Source organism: Molothrus ater, chromosome 1 (genome assembly GCF_012460135.2).
Source record: "Molothrus ater isolate BHLD 08-10-18 breed brown headed cowbird chromosome 1, BPBGC_Mater_1.1, whole genome shotgun sequence".
Classification (NCBI taxonomy): Eukaryota; Metazoa; Chordata; class Aves; order Passeriformes; family Icteridae; genus Molothrus; species Molothrus ater.
This window is the reverse complement of record NC_050478.2, coordinates 81008798-81029993: the sequence shown is the minus strand read 5'-3', so window position 1 is coordinate 81029993 and position 21196 is coordinate 81008798. Positions and strand designations below refer to the sequence as shown.

The 21196-nt window shown below is 40.8% G+C and overlaps 1 protein-coding gene across 1 annotated transcript in view; it reads right to left on the bottom strand.

Moving 5' to 3' along the window:
• The window catches only part of DAP (death associated protein), a 51418-nt gene extending 39727 nt beyond the window's left edge, over nt 1-11691 (bottom strand). The window contains exons 1-2 of the mRNA XM_036404402.2: nt 11553-11691; nt 5083-5179 (exon numbers count right to left, since the gene is read on the bottom strand). Coding sequence (XP_036260295.1) covers nt 5083-5179; nt 11553-11607 — 152 coding nt within the window. The 5' untranslated portion in view covers nt 11608-11691. The remainder of the gene's footprint in view (nt 1-5082; nt 5180-11552) is intronic.
• Between the last annotated feature and the right edge of the window lie 9505 nt (nt 11692-21196).

Below are 21196 nucleotides of genomic sequence, written 5' to 3'. Positions count from 1 at the left end.
ACAGCTTTAGCTCAACTTGCGTATTCAGACTTAACAAGTAACACTGAAGGATAACAGGGGCCTTTGACAACTCCTCTCTCACCATGTAACTAAGTTTTGAGAGTACTCTTTGACATACAGACACCCATATGCTTCATTAGCATAATTTTGCTTTTGAATCAACATTCTAAATTACTCTCTTGGCTTTCTTCCTTTCACCTGATGGATGAAAGGCAAATATCCACATCGTAAAAGTCAGGCTTAATGTTGGGTTCACAATCTCCAGGTAGGCTTAAGACACAAAACACATACAATTTAAACATATATAGAGAAACTACACTACTGCATTTATCTTGAGTAATTAAATCATGGTAATTACCCACTTTGTTTCAGAAATATAACAAAAGAGAAGGCAAGAGTCTTTAAGACATAAAAGCCTTTGCAGTTTACCCTGTTTGTTAAAAACAAGCCAGATACTTTAAATATTTTTTTTAATCCAGATCCTGATAGATAATTACAGTTTCTTTTTCTTGAGATCCCAGAGTGACAGTTAATGAATCTCTTGTGCAAAACTGAACATGCAACTCTCAATTCAAATTATCTGTCTTACAGGAGTATTTATTATGTCTAGAGACAGCTGCTGGCACAGGAATGCACATGATACTGCAAACCTCAGTAAAACAGGCATTAACAGGCTTTTAATAAAGCATAGGACTGTGAGTAGCCTATTTATTCCAAATAATTTCTATGATAACATGCAGTCCTGAAAAATGATGGTTTTGATTCATAACCATACTTCTATTTATATGGTTCACCCTCCTCTAGCATCACAAAAATGCTTCCAGCAGCAATCACTATGACTGTCAATCAATAAAAACTGCAACTGTATCCAAAAAACCAAACCAACATAAGTGTTAAGAAATTATATAACCCTGAGAAAAATCAGTAATTCATCAGTACAGAAGTTCAGCCAGCCAGCATCCTAGCTCTAAACAAGTTGATCAAAATCACTCATCTTGAAAAGAATATGGGCCAAGAATCCTACCACACAGCACAATTTAAGATGGACACCCTGACCATGGGGGTTCCACTGGCTTTGATGCCACACATACCTTTAGTTCACCTAAATCAAACTGTGCAACTTTCTTCCATCGAGCCTTCTCCACCATATAATCATATCCAGACATTCCTTTTTTAAGTAAAACTATATTTATACTAGAGACATGAAATTATTTCTGCTACAACTCAAGGCTGAGACCTGCCCTGCAGGAAAAGTTCAAATTTGTGCAAAACGGTCTTTATCACATATTGTTTTAAGGGATTGCAAATCACCCCCCTGACAAGTCTCCCTACAATTTCACGTAATGGGAGGTCGCCATAACAATTTTATTTTGGGAAACAGAATTGAGTAAAATACTTTGTAGAGTAAATTACAGTAACTGGACTTCAAGTAGCTAAACAACTGAGAAAAAGAAACAAAGGCCTACCTGGTGAATGTTAAAGTCACCTTTATCACAGCACAGTTAGCTATGTCAGGGGTGTTTACCTATGTCAGCTTCGTTTACATTAAGACTAGAAACACCGATCCAATTCTTTTCCTGCAAGCTGCAAAAACAACGCCAGCTGTCTCCAAAGCCACAAATAGTTCTATGAACTGAAGCCTTCTTGCTCAGCAACAGGCTCAGATCTGTGCCATTATGGGGAGGCCATGTGCTCTCAGAGTTCCCAGAGAACTCTGGGAAAGACTGAATTCTTCTGCTTCCATTTACTGCCAATTCCACTAATCTGTCTTCAGATATGTTTACAATGAGGTTAAAATAATGACTCATCCTAGCCTCCCTCTTCACACACAAATTACTCTTCTCTATTTTCTTATTTTCTCGCCCCATTGTCAGCTGCCCATATCAGCTGACAGAGATTTCCTGAAGGGCCCATATCAGCTGACAGAGATTTCCTGAAGGGCTGTTTGCTTCTTTTGACTTCAGATGCAATGGGAGTAGAGATTGCATCATATCAACAATACCGCCTTAAAATGGCAAAGACTAAAACCACGGCTAGTACAAAGTTAAAAACACGGATGTTTCCACACCTGCCTAACAAAGGGACATAAAATACCAGCTAACTAAGCCACAAAGGTACATATATATATTGGTGCTGGAGAGCAATGCTCACTTCACCCCTCCTGACAAATCCATTTCCTGATAAACCACCCCTCACACACATCAGAAATCCAAGGGTTTTCAAACAGCACTATGAATCATCTGGAGCAGACACAAACTCTGGGGGACTGCACCTTCCAGCACAAAAGCAGCCAATGTATTGCAAACCTAATTTAATTTTGACTAGCTTATTCTGTCTATGGCTAAATACCTTCTTGCTCACATAGCTTGTACTGCCACCAGAGCTGTGCAAGTATTCCCAAAGGAGCCTACAACAGACACATTAAACCCTTTCCCTTATATACACAAAAAGCCCTCAGTTCTACCAGGAAAACAACTTCTCTTGACTTGTAAACAAACTTATAATTCATATTAATTCCCACCTAACTTACATCCTCCTGCTGCTTTCTTTCTCAAGAGGATTAGATCAAAGAAATAAAATAGTTCAACTCAATACTTTCAGTCTGATACATAGACTCAGAATAACTATATGTACAAGTCCCTAATACAAACCGATAATGTATCCTCCAAATGAAAACCGAAGCAAAGGGCACACTCAAAGAGCACGTTTTGACTATCCGGAGGTGGATGAAAGAATGGATTTTGATGTACCACAGCTAGTTAATAAGATAGCTCTAGAAGTCTTTAAACTTTCTCCTCTGTCTAAAAAGCATAACCTTTGCTCACAGTATTAAAATACAGTTTGCTTTTGTTAGCATCTACAGATCAAGAGTTCAGCTCTCTCCCAGTCATTCCAACCTAGCTGTCTAGGCTTTGTTTCACACTGGGGATTGGTCTCAGGTCACCTCACCTAGACTCCCTGAGGTGATGCTAAACTGACACACACATTTCAAGGAGACACCTAACCCATGCCAGCTGGGATTGGTCCTTCAGTCCAGATGACCAAACTAATTTATCTCTAAAACACACACAGTGTGAACATGAAGTCCTCAGCACCCACTGCTTACCTCTATTGATGTGCTTCTACTGTGTCACAGCACCTGCTACAGCAGACACAGCCACAAAAATCGAGGTTAAATTTTAACTTTTCCCTGCACCATTAAGTGAAACAGGGAAAACATAATCTTGTTTGAAGAAGGGAATAAAGCAGGTGCTGTGTTGTAAGAGAGGCTTAGATCTGTGAACAGGCACAAGAAGTCTTGTCATTTGGATCCTAATGAGGCTCCTTGCCATGAGGCTGGCGTGCCAGTGAAAGATAAGCAGGTACATATCACTGTGCTGGGTCTGGCTGAGGTGGTAAATTCTCCCCACAGCAGCCCTCCCAGTGCTGTGCTTGGTACTGGTAGCCAGGAACACCACATAACATAAAACGCACCAGTTTTCGCTACTGCTGACCAGCACTTCCACAGAACCTAAGCTGCTTGTCCAACATTATCCTCTCACCCTCAGGCAGTGGGTAGACAAGATCTTGGGGGGGACACAGCCAGGACAACTGACCCCAACTGACCAAGGGAATATTCCAGACCACCTGCTCAGCAACACAAACTAGGAGAAAGGAGGAGGAGGCAGGGAGAATTCATTACTATGACATTTGCCTTCCAGAGCAATCCCTAACACATACTGAAGCCCTACTTCCCTGGACATGATGGACATCATCTGCTGATGGGACATAGTGGATACATATTTTATTTTCCTTTGCTCCCATGCATGGCCTTTGCTTTTCCTTTATTAAACTGCTCTTATCTTGACAGATGGGTTTTTTCATCTTACTTTCTCCCTCCTCATCCTGCTGAGTAGGGGAATAATAGGGCAGCTTGGTGGACACTGGCTGCCCAGTCAAGGTCAACATCTCAAATAAGAGGATATATCCCCACACGAAGTTTAAATTGACCCCAAGATAATTTTTTTTACTTTAGACAAAACTTGACTGCAATACAGACACTTTCAACTGATGTGTCACAGTGCAGAATTACAAGATGACCAATTTGGCTGATGAAGAAAGAATTTGTGAAGAAATTCACAAATTTTAATTCTCCTGACTGGTATTTGGATTTATTAATTAAAATTACTTTTCCCTTCTCAAAAAGGTGTTTCCTATTCAAGTAAATAAACACATTTGGGTTTATTTCTAGACATTTTCACAATGTTTATTTATTACCATTATTTTACGTGTAAAATAAATATCATCTAAGTCAGTCTACTTACCAAAACACAGGAATGGTTCTCTAGTTTGTGTTACTTGAGCAAATAGCAAGGACAAACCCATGACCTAAGTTAGTAGATAAACATTTCAGGTAAATATAGTCTTGGCTGGAAAGAAAAACAGTTAGCTGAGGAAAGCAGCACAAAACCAGGTGGCTTTTGTAAGAACAGAAAAACAGCGACAGTCCATCGAACCTCCCTGCTTTCATTTCTAAACAGCAGTAATCCCACAAATCTAGTTAAAACTGCTAAGTAACTGCAGTCTTAGTACCCTCTACCACCAAAACAGATAGATTCCCATCTAAAAATAAAAGCAGATAATATTAGTACCACATATTTTTACTTGTCTATTCAAAAGCACCATAGTGTGAAAGACCTCACAGACAAAGGATTAGGGGCCAAAGGGTAAAAGGAAACACCCAGCACAGAGAAAGACCACTTCATATACGGACTGCCAGCCTGATACCTGTGTCCAAGTATGCCTAGCCTCTATGCTTCTGCACAGTCTGAAGTGAAACATCTTAGGAAAGCTGAGGTTTTACTTCTATTGTACTTTTTTCTCCAGCCTTGTCTTACATGACAGAATCATTTAAAGAAGGCTCAGCAATATCAAAATTCCCAAATTTCCCAATTGTCTTGAAGGAGTGTCCAACTTGCGACTGCTTTATGGTACAAAAACAACTGCACCTTTGGTCTGCTAGTCACAAGGAAAACAAACTGGTGATAAGGTTCAAGGTCATGGAAATTCACTGTACCACATGCACCAAATCAAAGTGCTCACCTGCTGGTTTCCCAGTCTTGGTCATCCTTATCTTTTTCTTCTTTGGCATCTGAATTGTGTGGGTGTTTCTGCACAATCCGCATCCCACCGGCTTTCACTGGAATGAAAATTAAATAGATAACAACAAACCTCAGTCAAATCAATGTTAAGTGAAGAATGTAAGGAATTCCTTACACTCTGCTTCCCTCCTGATACTTTTCATAGTAATTTAACAGTAACCACAGTTCCAAAAAGAGGCACAAAGGGTTAAAAAGTGGCAGGCCTAAAGAACAGCTCCTTCAGGACCACATCTGCCATTCTCTTTCACATGATGCCATCTTTCCTTATCCTGAGAAGCTGCAGCTCATTTTACCGCCTGCTTCCAACGACAATTCAGAAAACTCAATTGTTTTAATTCCTCCTTCACCCCATACCAACATGCAGCAGTCAGAAGAAACTGATGCAATGACTTGCATAACACTACACAAAAGGCCACAAACCAAAGAAACTGACTTGTCATTTCATGTTAAAAACTACAGCTATAATAATGGTATTTATACAAAGAAGTACTTCACAAACAGTGTAATAAAAAGCAAAATTTAGGAGAACTGTTAACTTGCATTTAGAACAGAGCTTTTTGGTTTGCAAAACATATGAGTATTTACAACATTTTCAATCCTTGCATCATTTAAGTTTTAGAAATGATGCAAACATGAAAGCAGCCCTTAGAAACACAAAACAAGAAGTGAAAGCAGATCCACTTATGTGCATCACTTATCCACTCCAAAGTGCAATCTAAAACAGGAAGCAAGCCAGGCTTAGCACTGCAGCTACCAAGCAGAGCAACAGACAGGCTGTTCTTGATCTGCTTTCTGGTTCAATAGTATACTTTTCTTTTTCTTCAACAATTGCTACACATGCTTACAGGACAGCACAGGATAAGATGATGCATCTCATTACCTTAATTGGATAGGTTACACTTACCATCAGCAACCACATCAGAAAACCACTATAGTGGCCAGAAGTCAATAAAACCACTTAGAGACACGCTGGTTTTGTGTTTCACAGTGCCTGACACAGTGTCTGTGGTGAGCCTCGGCAGAGGTGTCACAGCCCTCGGAGCGAGCAGGATGCCAGAGCAGCACTCGGAGAAGCTGAAGCTGGCAGGGACAGGGCGGCCGTGGCTCTTGTGACCTGCCACAGAGGGAGCAGGGCACCCCACAGCTGTTCAGTGCTATCCCAGAAACCTAGACACAGGTTTAGTTCCCAATTCTTAACGAGGACAGCAATGGAAAGGCCACTGCTGTGCATAAATTTTACAGCCTGGGTGAAGGAAAGCAGGAAAGAGAAAGTGACCTGCACCAGGAGAAAGTGAAAGCTTTGGCCCTGTCTTTTAAAAACAGATTTTACGTTCTGAGTGATATTTGAATGATAAACTTCTAATTCAATAAAGGTCATTAACTAAAGACAGGCAATCAACAGACAAACTCAAAGAAATATCTTTTAAAACCTATAAAAACTGTGTCCTCTTATCATGCACTAAAAAACCCCAAACCCAAATCATTTGTGTTCCATCTTCAGTGTAAAACTTTAATTGGTAAGAAATGTTTCACATGGGACAAGGAAAGAAAGACTACATTTCTTTGTAGAAATCTACATTTCTTTGTTGCCTGAAGTGAAGCAAAAATTAAAATTCCAATTAATTTGTCTTGATTCAAGCTCCTTAGAAATTTAAGTTTGTTTGCAAAAGCAAACACTGAGTTTTGTCAAGTGCAGACTTCTTTTAACATCTCAGTTAATCACAGTACTGCTATGCTTTATTTACATTTATTTATAAATTATTGATTTATTTTAATTAATTTCTAAATTTAACATCATTGCACAGTCAGGACCTTTTACTTATTTGTTTCAAATGACTTTTCATGGAAGATGCTGTCTCCACAGCAACATCTGCCAGGGTTACAAACAACAGTTCTGAACAATACACACACTTCCATGTCCTTCAACATCTAACAGAAAAGTAGAGAAAATGATACCTGAAGATTTGGTGCTAATTTAGATCTAAAATGTTTCTCCTCTCACATTGTATATCATCAGGCCACCAGCCACCCCTTTTCTCTTTATCTGTCACTGGAAAAAATACACAGCTAACACTTTCAGATTTGCCTGTATTAAAAAGCAGGGATTAAAAAGCAAATAACCAGACAACTAAAAAGGTGTAAGAGTGACTAATGCAGCAACTTAGAATTTTAAATGTGATTTTTTTTGAACTAATATCATCAGGCATAGTATATACAGCTTAGAGTACTTTGGTGCATAATTGAATTATATTTAGCAATCCAAGGTTACTGTGCAGAAGGAACCAGCAAACAGCTGCAATAATCATGTGTATTTGTGAGACCAGAAGTGAAATAATTAGATAGCATTCTGTACATATCTGCCACCCATGACATAGCTTGCTCATACCCAACCCAGTTTTAGGAGATTTAACTTAAGATGATAAATACTCTTGCAGCATAACTCACCTTCCTTTTCAAAAGTTATCAGCTAAGCTACATTACCTCAGGGTGTGACAAGAGAAGAACTGATTACATCCATGAAGCTAATGAAAAACCCACTCAACACTTGGAGATTTTTCTCAGGAATTATGAAGAATCAGCTACTTCCTACTTGCCTAGCATTTACTACCTAATTCGACAGATGCTTACCATGGTGATTTTGTCACTTAAAAATTATCCTTAAAAGAGCTCAGATTTCCTTATCCTGCAAACAAAGGATTTAAATAACTGATAAACCACCTTCCAGAACACTGTCAGACAGCAGTGTCCAGAAGTGGATGGTGTCAACGACCCTGTGTTGGGATTAGGAAGAAAACAGCTCCTGTGCTGAAGGGCAAGTGCAGAGCTCAGGTGCTAAGGCAGGAGAGGACAGGAAATGGCTCCCTGGAGTGGTGACAGCCAAGGACCCTAAGCCTTTACTAAAGAGTGAAATAAAGAAGGGATCATTTGCCAGCACACTCAGAAGAGCAACAAGTCTATCTGCTTAACTACTGAATACAAGTTTTGGATTTTAATTATCATATGTCATGTTTTCCCCCCCCCTCCCTCCTCGAGAGGCAAACAGGACTACCTTGTCAGTCCTGTGAATGCCAGCCTGCGTTCCTCATAAGGGTATGACTACTCCTGCTGGAAATGTATTAAATAACTGTGTTAATCAATTACCACTCAAGCTGATCTGCAGTCAGGAAGCAGTCTACTTTTTCCTCCCTGCCCCCACGGCTGGACTGCTCTCTGTTTCTGAGACTCAATTCTGAAATAAACCCCACTGAGTTGGAGCAAGTACTGAGTGCCTAGAGAAGCACCAGAGGTCAGGGACAGGGCTGGCCCCGGCTGGCTCAGGGTGCAGACCCGAGGCAGTCCTTCCCAGGGAAACCTTCCAGCTCAGCCCCAATCACCCGCCGGTCACAGCAACCGGAGAACTTTTACAAATCCAGAGTACACCAGGAATCGTAGCAGCTTTCCTTTTCCTTGAGCGTGTATTCAATAGTAACATAAAAATTTATTTCTTATGTAGTGTGTAGTAACAGATTCCATTACAATGATAGGATGTATGAAAAGGGAAACACAAAATACGCCGTTGTACATGATTTTAAGGGAGCATACATTGGTGTTCAACAAAGTAAGAAGAGGAGTTATTATATGCCTTCATTTCACAGAAATCTCAGCTCAGAGCTATTTTTTTTAATGTACAAAAAAGCACATAACTATTTTCAAAAATCTATCATAAACCTTCATAAATACACTATTAACGCAATCATCTTCCTTTATCCCTCCACAGTATGTACCAGATGAACAGCTAAAGCATAATTACACAGATCTGTTCAGAGGAACTTTACAAACCTACTCAGCAATGTATTATGGGCACACTTGATCTCAATGACAGGGGGATATTTAATAAAGATTAAGTTAGGACCCTCTTAAATTTCAGAGGGGAGGTCAAAGTCACTTCCTGCACTGAGGTCTTGAGGTTTCTTTCCATTTCATTACCCTCTGTCTTTTCAAGAGCCTTTTCTTTTCCCCCTTTGTGAAAGATCAATGCAGAGGAATGCAGTGCAGTCAGTAAGCAAGGGCCAATGGAGCACTTGAAAAACAACAGATTTGTCAATTTTGCTTTTAATTTGATGACCCAAATCCTTCTAAACTTACATGTCCAACATACTCAGTAGGGTAAGACACATCTGTAATTACAGGCAGTGCTCTTTATAGAACTGCATGCAGCAAAACCTGGCCTTTTAAGCCATTTATCAAAAGAGATTCCCTATTCACACCTTTTCTTTAAAAGAAATTTGCCTTGTTATTTATGAATAAAATTCCACCTGTAATAATTTTTAAAAAGAATTTCTTTCATTTTATCAAAACTTGTTTGCAGAGCGATCTATTGCATTATTCTAATATTCAGGGATCTAAACAAGCTTGAGATAGAGGATTAAAACATATCTTCAACCACTAGAGTAAATATATACTCTTGCTAGTCATAACACTTCTTGTGGGTTTTCCAGGTGGTAAAAGACCAAAGGCCAAACAGTTTAGAAAAATCTTCTTCCCAAAGCAACCTGAAGATATGGTAAAGCTTTTTTTTTTGCCTCAAAGACAGGCTGTGATTACCCTTCTTCCAAAGATAAATTTTGTGTGCATGTTCACAAAAAATAAAAAAAAACCCCAAAACAGGTATGCCTTAAATGGTGCATAGGTGAAGGTGTTCTTCAATTCATATGTGGGCCCATGTTTTAAAAAGTAAAAAGCTCAAACTGAAATATTCTGACAGCAAAGGAAACCTGTACTGTACTCCAGTTGAAATTTTACACTGTACATTGCTAGTTTCTCACGTGGCCTAGAGAGGCTCACTTCAGGTCTTTAAAAATTTTCGCCAGTTTCAAAAGACAGGTTTTGAAGCAAAACCCTCAAACATGGAACAACATCAGAAAATATCATTACAAAGCATATTTGTTTCCTCAGTGTTGTAGCTGGAAGACAGAGCTAAACCAATGTAAGATCTTAATGATCCCTCCACTCTGAAGCTGATGTGTACCTCAAGACAAGCCAGCTCGAGGAGCTAGGGCAACAAAAGCTGTCAGCACTGGAAAATGATGCTTTGGTTTGCTCCCTGAAGCAGCTCAGCAAGAAGCCAGGTAAGAGCTAATGCCATGACAAGGGAGGCTGCAGGACTGGAATGACTGCTTAGCCAAGCGACTGACTTACCTGCACTGCTGAACTGTATATGCCATGCAAAAAGCAAAGCCACTATTTCTCACTTCTATTTAGAGGAATTTCAGGTCCTCGTCATAAAGAACATAGAATTCAATTAAGGTTCAACAGCTGTTTACAAATTTAGCTTTAAATCTCACCAAGTGATCTGAATATAGAACTAGCAACCTTGGGATTTTTTACTGAAACACTTAAAAAGTTCACCAACTACTCCGCAGGGAAATATTAGACGACATATGTAAAACTGCTGATGCAGGGATCAAAGTTCTCCTTTCTAAGAAAACTGTAAGAAGTAAAACTAACAGTACTTGAAGGAACCCAACTTTGATACTGCGAGGAATTGAACCCCACCTGTGCATAGAGAGGAGCTACCGTCTATGGACCCTGGCAGATATTTCCCACTAGAGGTGACACACAGCTCCCACCATGACCGTCCACTCGCACATAGCAGCAGGACGGAACGCGATGGAGCTCCTTCGCTGGGCACTTCTCAAGCAGCTTTACCTGTTTCCTACCCTGCCAGGCTCCAGAATCGCAGCCAGAAGCACGCAGGATGCTCTGACACTCACACCGTGATGCCCACAGGCAAAATGGATGCACAGAGCACTCCTGGTCTGCAGTGTCTGTTCACACTCAGCGTACACTCTGCTGGAACAGCCCCGCAAGCTGCGTGGGGCCGAGACCGCTCCGCTCCCCTTCCCACCACACCACCAGCCCCAGGCGGAGTTCCGGAGGCCTCCGCCGCCTTTCGAGGGCGGGATGCCGCAGAAGGCAACGCTGCCTGCCTGCCGGGTGGGAGCCTAGAGATGCCAAGCTACACACACCCGATGAGGGTTTGGCCACAAGCGGAGCTCTCCTCGGGGCGAGGCAGGGCAGGGAGCGTCGCCCGTCACCGGGAGAGGCTGCCGGAGGGCAGGGAGCGCCGCGGGCGCCCAGGGCTCAGGCGGGGATCCCAGCGCACCTCCCGCGGCCGGAGCGCAGTGGAGAGCGAGGAAACCCACCGGGGCTGGCATCCTCGGGGGCTCGAACCTACCGGGGCTCACATCCCCGGCAGCGGCGGGACCCGCCCGAGGCCGCCCTCGCCCTCCTCAGCCCCGGCGCGCACAGGAGGGGACCTGGCGGGGAACCGGCGCCTGGCCCCGCCGGCCCGCGGCCGCCCCGACCCCCCCGTCCCGTGCCCCGGCGTGGCAAGAGAAAGAGCGGAGAGACGGGAACCGGCGGCCGTACCAGCAGGAGGGTGTCCGGCCCGCGTCTCTGCTTTCTCTTTGGGAGGCGAAGACATTTTTACTGTGGCAGCGGCCCCGCTCCCGCACCGGGTATCCGCACACCGACACGGCGCGGCGAACACGGCCCACGCCCGCCCTGTCAACGTGGCCGCCGGGGGGGCGGTGCCGCGCCGGGCGCCGGGCCCTGCCCCGGCCGGGCGGGCGGGGACGTGGCGCCCGCAACAGGCGGCGTCTGCCGTGCCGTGCTGTGCCGTGCCGTGAGGGCAGCGCAGGCAGCTCCTGCGGCCTGATCTGCCCTGCTGGTTTTATGTGCTAAGGGAAAACGGCGCGGGCCGTTAACGACGTGGTTTTGCATCGTCTGCACTTCAAATAATTCTTGTAATTAGTGACTAATTGGCAGTGCGCGCCTTGCGCTTGGTTGTGTTCTGCCAAACCGCGTGTGTGTGAAGCGGCATAAAGAGCTGTGCAGTTTTTGGCTGAGGCAGAGTTAATTTTCTTCGAGATAGCCGGTATGGGCCATATTTTGGAATTGTGCTGGAGACCCTGTTAATAACTCAGGGCAGTAAGTGCCCACCTTGCCTTTGGTTCAGACCTCATTGCCTCGCTGTTTGAAATTACAGACCTGATTCACAGTTTTAAGAAAATTTTCAAGCACTTGAGTTAGCTTTTCCAAGTCATGTGGAAAGGCAGAGAGCATAATATCTGAATGAATTATATTAACAGCAAGGTGCGAACCATGCAGGCCATTCTGGTTTTCTTCTGTAGTTTGAATAAGAAAGCAAGTACCCCAAAAGATGACAGTTTGATGTTTGACAGTTGACCCTCCCTGCCTCCAAAGTGGTACAGAAATATTTAATCACACATTTGTTATAGGGAAATTAATCTAATAATATTTTATTTATTTGTAATAATATTTTATTTATTTATTATATCTATGTAACAACTATATTATCATTAAAAGAATACATGTGATGTGTAAATACACATTTTGGGGGTTTTTTTGCAATAGTCCAAAATCTATTCACGTCATGGCATCCTTAACAGCTTGAATGAACAAATGTAAAAATACTGTAACTAAGTTCTTACATTTTGCTGGTGGGTTATTTCAATTTTTTACACATGCAGCATGTTAGAGTCTGAGATTGTATTTTCAGCTCTGTCACCTTCCGTGTAGCCTAACACAAATTACTCCAATTCCCTTTCTAGTCTCTGTCAAAGTCTATCCAGATTATAATTTTTTTCTAGAGTAGTATTATGAGATTTTAATGGTTTTTTGTCTACTGTCCTCTGAATTTGAATTCATTTTCACTTTTTCTTGGTTTTCCCAGCTTTATTTGCCTTGGATTTCCCTGTGCTGATTACCGAAGTTGATAGAAATTTTTGCCATTGCAGGTTTAATCTAAGCCAGCTGTTATAGAAATGACATTAAAGAAAATGTGCTATATTAAATTAAAACACCTGCAAGTTAATGATTTTTCTCTAAGAAACAATTTAATTTAATAATTTCCTATTTAAGCACAAAGTTTTAGTATATGAAGGTGCACTGGGAGGAAGTATTACATCAAAGATGTGCTTTGGCTGTTCTTGCTACAGCCAGCAACATTTCTTTATGTTGTGAGAATTCATGTTGCCATTAACACAAGTATTTGTATGAAGGCTTTCTGTGGCTTTGCAGCTAAGCTACAGCATCCACCCTGAGTATTTCTCAGAGACACAGGGCTGAAATTTCCTGAAAGCGCAGCTGTGCATCAGATTTGGAAGCTGGAACCTCAAGGCAAACCACACTAGTGCAGAAGAGCAAGAACTGGAAGAGGGGAAGACAGATTGAAACAGAATAAAATGAGGAACAGGAGGACTTGGCCTTAGTGTACCAGGAGACAAGGTCAAAAAGTTGAGTAGGGGGTGCTGGAGGGGTAACATGAGAATTGTGAAGCAGGGCAACCACCATGGCAGAAAGAAAGAAATGTTTTTCCTCAAAAAATGAAGTAGGAGCCAGAACTGGTTGAGTGAGATGAGGATGAGGAGCCCAGGGAGAAGGGAGAGAGGACTGAAGGTAGGTCAGGCAGGAGCAAGCACACAGAGCATCAGGCTTGTGGGAGGGAGAGGGGAGGATCTTTGCTGCTTTCCATAGTCTGGAGCTTCTCAGACCAACCTCTCTGTAGTTGTCAGTGCACATAATTACTGCTTTCCTTAAGAGAAAGGGGTCTGTGCCAATGCTAAGTTTTTATGCTTGCAGAAGAATTATAGAGGTGTCAGTATGATACCATAGGGTAGAATTTAATTTTCAGATATTGTTCTTAAATTGTTGCAAGAAAAGCAAAAGTAAGACAAAAATCAAAAATTAAATACATAAGTAAATAAATTGAGATTTGTAGAATTAAGTGCCTAAAAGAGAAGATGCCATAAAGTTTGTAAGTGGTACTTCAGTTTTGTGAAACAGTGTGATGGTTTCTTTGGCAAATGTAAGGCAACATGTGTTTTTCCAGCTATGGCAGTGCCATAGTAGTAAGAATCACAGCATCAGAGGGTCATTAAGGATGGAAAAGACCCTGAAGATCGTAAAGTCCAACCATCATTTGGAACTGTTCAAACATGTGTGGATATGGCACTTGAGGACATGGTTTAATAGTTTGCCCTGGGCAATCTGTTCCAATCCTTTACAACCCCTTCCATGAAGACATTTTTCCTAATATCCAGTGTAAACCTCCCGCCCTGGCAAAACTTGAAGCCATTTCCTCTCATCCTGTTACTTGTTACCTGGGAGACGAGACTGGCACCCACCTGGCTACAGCCTCCTTTCTCAGGTACTCGTAGAGAGCAGTAAGCTCTGCCTCCTTTTCCCCAGGCTAAACATTGTCCTGCTCAATTATGCCAATGTACAAGAAACAGAGAGGCATTCTTAGTGGCTGGCAGTAAAATGCCAGGATTTTTCAGTCACTTAGTCATTTCCAGCAGGCCTCTTGTTTGTACCAGCATGCACAAATGGCAGCAACAGTGGGAAACTTCGTCGGAAAACAGGCAGAGTTCTTACAAAAATCAGGCTGTGGAGTCACTTCCTTTGCCAATTCAGCCACGCCTGGTGCTGACACACTTTCCCCAGAGACTGTAGCAAAGTCAAGTCTCTACTGGAAAACGAGTGAATGACAGCATCACAGGGCACTGAAATGTAGCAGCACACTGAGAGAAGAGTAAATAAAACGTTGTTTAGGGTATTTCATGTTTTAACATATTTTGAAGACTGCTGAGTGTTTTAGAATAAAAGTATTTTTGTGGATGATTCCATCACTTACCTCTTCAGTTCATGGGTAAGAGCTGGTAATAGACATCTTAAGTCTCTGTGACATTATCCAGCACAATCAAGAAAGAGAACTGTCCAGCTACTATAAATTTTAACTAAAATAGCAAGCAGAAAGAAGCTATGTCTTTTGTGGTGATGGTGCAGGCAAAAAAAAAAAAAAAAGCTAGCCAAAAATAGGAAAAAGTCCTTTACAAATCCCAGAGGCTAAGTTAAAAAACAACCTGAAGAGGATTGTTAGGAAAGTATGCAAAAGCATGCATATAACAGCTATTTTCAGTGGCAGTTGGGCATTCACGGCACTTTTGACAGTAATAACAGGTTCTTATTTTTGTCCTTTATAGCCCAAAGTATGTTCAGTAAGCAGTCTTTTTTTAAAAATAAACAGTCTGTTGAACTATGATTAGGAGACCATTTTTGTCAGTTTTGAAAATGCTCACCAATACCAAACAGATGGCTGTAGTTTTGGTGCTTTTGCTTGGGGCCTGCAGCAGAATTTTCTGTTCTTTCTGAAAATACTGCCACACATAGAAAAGCAATTTTTGGGTTCAAGTCAATGGGAAATTATAATAGTGCAACCTAGGGTCACTCAGCATTTAAAAGGCAGCTAACTGCTTTGCCACATGACTTCTGCTATCATTTCTAACACACATATGCACGTGCATGCTGTAAATACTGGGAAGTACAATCATCTGCTCTGTTTAGCTACCTGGTAGGCAAAAATCTCTCAGTGAACAGGGTTTTGCCCAATTTATAGACAGGGATCAAGTCAATGAAAACTACCAGCTGATTTTGATAATCCATCCAAGATAGTTTTGCCTCAAAGCAGTTAGTTGTTTTGAAATTTTGTTTCATTTCAACAATATGTTTTAAAATTTTGCCATTTTTAAACCTGAAAAACCATGGGGAAATAAAATAATTTTCTCTTTTATCTTCTTATTTTTCTTCCCCCCCCCCCCCCAGCCAGTTAATAAAAATATCAGTTATCCATAGAGTTCTAATCCTTTGCGACATTTTTAGGGTGCCTTAATTTCTGAGAAATGATAGAACAAACCTAAGGGTTTACTCAGAAATTCGATCCTTCACTTTGACTTTTTGAGTTTGCAGATCTTTATTTGTATATGTTGCTGCCCACTACTTAAAAGAATGGGCTTAGTCTGATGCAGCCAGTTGGGAAAATTCCTTGCTTTTTTACTTATGTGGAAATACGTAAAGCTTTTAGCAAAAGTCAAATAAAGCCATTTTAGTTCTGTCTCACTTTTATGCCAGACTGATAAAAGGGTGCTGGGTTTAGGACTGTGCTTTGTTAGGAAATTTTCAGATATTGTGTGGGATGCCACCCAAAAAAGGTGATTTTATTTTAATGTGCAGACTTGGGAAAATAGTTTGTGTAAGTGAACAAGCAAAGAAATTTGCGGTAAGGAGTAATTTGCTTTAGTAATGATTTTCTACGCTTGCCTTACCAATTGTCATTGCATTGACTCATTTAAAGTCACTTGGGTTACAGTGTTTGCTGGTTTCTCTGTATCTTGATGATCTGATTAATTCCATTTTGTTACTCTAACTGTGCTCTTATTATGACAAGGAACTCAAATTTATTTGCTTTTTTGATTTACTAATTCAATTTTCCAGGAAAACCTATATAATTAATTTTTTTCTGTAGGGTTTGAATAAGTTTCCATTGGGTCAAACATAAATTTGTTGAGTGTTAGAAGTTTCTGAATTGAATCACAATGTAATTGTAAGACTCAAATGCTCTTTTTTCTTAGTGTTTTATTAGATTTCCTTGGACATATTTCTGATAAAAAAGTATGCTACGGGTCTTTCTCACGAGAAAGGTAGAATGATGATGTTTTCAGAAAGAAATGTTGCAATGTTACATTGCCACTCATATTATATTGTTATGAAGTTCAGACTTCTAAGCTGTTATCAAAATTAAATCAGCATGAAAAGCAATTTCTCAGTATGATGGATTACTACTGAGATATGAATCAAATTCAGGAGGCTTGTAGCAAATTAAGAAATTGTTCTGTATGCCTTTTTCACAAAAACAGTCTGTTACTCTGCTAATATCTGTCTTAGCTATGACTGCTTTTTACATTTGCTTCTCCCCACTCTACAATATTATTTTAGCTGTTAAGTTTTAGACATGGTGCATGCTAGAGTGACATAATTTGTTGTAGGTTTCTTTTCTTTCAAGAACAGGTTGCTGGTTGCCATACAGCTGAAGTAAAAATTTATATTGAGTTCACATGAGAATTCTGCCTTTAAGGAAACCCAAATGGAAACTGCTATCACTACACATCCTCACATTAAGCTAAAATTTATTGCTTTTCATTAAATGAAAATAAAATTATATAAAATGGCTTTACCACTATATACTAAAAGGAAAATAAAGAGAATAAATGTGTATGAGTTTCCAGAGGCTTTCCTTGCAAAATATTAATTCTTCCTCCAATGCAGTGCACTGCAGTTCTGCCTTAAAACGCTACTAATGGTGATACTGCCACAGAAGTATTCTGATATGGAAGATTACCAAAGGAATTTACAGATTCAATGGAAGAAAGGTAGAAAGGGGGGAGGAGGAAGAGGGAAGAAGAAAGAGAGCAGGGAAGAGAATAAAAGAAGGAAACTAGGGAGGAATATGTCTGCTTCAACAGAGAAAGTAAATTTCATCTTTTGGAGGTTTTTTGTCCTAAAAGACCAATGTTCTGCGTAAAGGCCATAATTTTCATTATCCACTGTCTTAGAATGGGTAAGCAGAAGTACAGAAAATTAAGTTGCCAAGACAGAACTAGTGGCAGAGATGAAAACAGAAGGCACTGCCAGTGCCCCTTGGGGCACGGTTCTCTCTCGATTGTCTCATTAATCTGGGACTTACTAAAGAAACAGTGTATTTTATCATGATAGAATATGTGCACATCAGTGCTGCCCACTTAGAGAGGTCTTGTTCTAGCTCTGTATACAGCAAGGCCTCCCTCCACTTGAGATGAATGTGCAGAACCTCTTGCAGTTTAGGACTTTCATCACAGCCTCAGGATCAGTGTGAGTGGGGGCTGTGATTGCTCCTGGGAGTTACTGGTGTTCATATCAAATGAGGCTCAAGAGAATTAGATGTTGCACTCAGCAAGTGGGTCTTACCTGCTCCTCTCTTCGTTTCTTTCCCATCCCATTCTGTCTTACTGATTTGTACCTGTGCAAGCTGTGCTTTTTCAAAAAAGGAAGGAATTAATGTTGGCTCAAAAGTGAAAATGAAAAAAGCCAAGCTGATTTAACTTCTTCGTGTTTACAAACACGTTGGATTTGGTGGGTTTTTTTCCTACATTTTATTTCTGAAAACAGTTATCATCAATGTGGGGGTTTTGTGGTTGTGATGGAAACTAAGAACCTGGCTAACAGCAAGCCTTACAGTAAGCACTTAGTACAGAACTGATGGTTGCTTACTGTACATATTTCATATTTAACGTCAGATACCATGGTAAATAACATCAAACTTCATTGATTTCAGTATCTTCAGGTTCTTTCTAATTTTTCACAAAAGCTTTGTTGGCTTGAGAGGGAGTTTTGTACGTACAGAAGTAAGTTGCCTCTAGCTTCTAGGAGTTAACTTCTTAAGATTGTAGTTTGACTACTGCAGGTGCTAAAGAGCACAACCTCACAGGTCAGCACCTTTCAGTACCTGACAGTGTGGTGTCTTTTAGCTTAAATACAGCCACTCCTAAGGCAGGAGTGAAGTTGATACTCAGCTTCCCCCAGCACCAGTACCTGACACAGGCTTTGCCTGGCTCTGCATTATCCTTCTGATGCACCCAGACCTATTCCAAAAGACACTTTTTCTTCTGGAAGAGCCTTAGTGCCTTGGTTTCAGACCTAAGATTTCTGTTAACTTTGCAGCAAACATATCAATTGCAAAGTTCTGGTCTTTACACTCTGCATTATTTATTTATGTTCCTTCCAGAGAATGTTAAGTAATATACAACAAGAAATTATATATTGTGGTGTATATTTAGTTGAAATATGTCTTTTTCTAGAGTAATGTAGTCATTTTTTAATCTTTGAACTGATCTGAGCACATACCTCAATTGGAAATCTACCCAATAATTTTCCGTTAGAAACACTATGTTTCAGAGAGAACTAATTGCTAAACAGCAAAATCCCTTTTCAGTTGAATTCTAGATGCCAGATTTCCAACTATAATTCTTCTCTCTTATTGGAAGGAGTCTCGGTGTGTCAACATTCTTATTGATGTTTTCTGCTGAATGCTTTGTTATAAACTGAACATAATTAAATGTAAGTAGACTGGTATTTCATCACAGCTCAAGGGTATAAGGCTAACACATTTTTTCTCCTGTTATCTCTCCAGTCCTCTTTCTTCTTACATGAAAAGAATGCAAAGTATCAGCATTCTTTAAGTTTGGGAAGTTTTATGACCTCTCCTTAGGAAGCTGCAGCATTTGAACAATGGTGGAAGGGCTGTTTTGCTTTTCAGTTGTGTCCCAGAATTATGTCAATTTTAATGAGTATATTTTCAAAGTGCTTTCTGGCTGAGAGATAAAGGTTATAAGATGTTTTTAGAGTATATATCTATATTTTATTTTTTCTTTGCACAAAGATTCAGTTTGTTTAGCAGTTTTCTATTTTTCCTGCTGTTCAGATTACATAATTTAAATTCTTCTTTATTTTTCTTTATTTTTTGTTGTTGCTATTATTACAATTTTTTATACTTTCCACAGAAATCTAGTTTTATGTTCACCAATTAACTTGTGTTAAGAATTTATCAAAGTATCATTAGGATGTTTTTCATGCTTGTGCTGTGTCAGTCTGGGATGGTGGTAATTCTCATCATAACTGCCCTTATGGTCCTGTGTTTTGGATTTGTGAGCAAAGCAGTTTTAACAGTGTTTGGGCTGTTGCTGAGCAGTGCTTGCACAGCATCAAGTCTGCTGGGTGGGTCTGTGGGTGCCTGGCTGTTGTCCCAGGTCATCCCACCAGAGTGCAGACTGTGGGAAGCTGAGTCCCAGCTTCACTGTGTCTTAGGTGACTTTTGCCAGTCACCTTTGCGCCTTTTGCTGCTTGTGCCAAAGCTGATTGCCCTGTCAGCCACTGAAAGGCGCTGAGCTATGATGAGCCTGTACTCATGGCAGCTCTTTAGCACCTGTAACAGTCAACCCTACAGTCCTAAGTGGCTCCCAGGAAAATTTGTTCCCCAACTTCTCCATTCTGTTTTCTCTGGAACTTCCTTCTTGAAGAAGGGTGTGAAATTTACTTTCTTCTGTCTTCAGAAACCTATTTGTGATTGCCACGCCCTTTCAAAAGTGATAAAGAACTTGCAATGACAGCAGACATCTGTCCCAGCACTATGGAATGCACCCCATCAAGTCTCATATGCTGGCTTAAGTGATTCCTAGCCCTGCTAGTTACCCTTTACCATGAGTAATGCTTCAGTGTCACAGACCATTATTAAGTTCCTGGCATACCTGAGAGAAGAACACGTCAGTAAAAACTGAGGCAAAAAAAGCATGAAGTACCTCGCCTTTTCTATATCCTTTGTCAGTGTCTGCCACCACATTTTTGTGTAGTAATGTTCTTTCTTTCCTCCCTTTCCAGCTAAAACCTGAGGACAACAAGATGCCAGAAGCTTTCCACTTCCCATTTCAGTGCCTGTAGTGCTCTGTGATGAATTACCAGAGGCAGTAGCAGCCACCAGGCAACACACTGACAATTGCTTTCTTGAAGAAATACTGTCCCTGGGTCTTGAATCCCAGCAAAATTGGAATAATGGTGTTGGTCTGATAATAGCTGAACTACCAATTTGGTGTTACAATTTGCAAGCCATGTTATAAGGCCATGGGGAAAAATGTCTGATACTGCCAGGTCAAGGAAAATGTGTATCAACAAGCACATTGAGGGTCACCACCATCATTTATGGACACTGTGCAAGGGTAAGATGTGGGCCGAATGGATCATTCTGAATTCATCACATTCTATTGTCATTATCTGTACTAGAGGACTAAAGGGTCCTATAGTCCTCTTTTCAGAGACCTCATTTATTATTTTTTATAGGCCATTTCTTTCCAATTCTACTGATTTTAAATTCTTGGCTGTTACAGTATTCATGGTTCCCCCTGAAGGACAAGTCTGCTAGAAATACTGTCCCTTAGGTCATCCTGAAACAGCCTCAAGTTTATACAGGTTATCTGGGGAAGTTCTGCCTCCCCAAACTACCTCATCTTTCTGTCCAAAGGTTAGTGCTTCTTCCTTGCCCTTATCATCTACTCCTTATCATCCTGCTTGCCCTCTTCCATAGCACAAACTTATCTTGGTTTCCAATACTGTATCTAACACAGGTT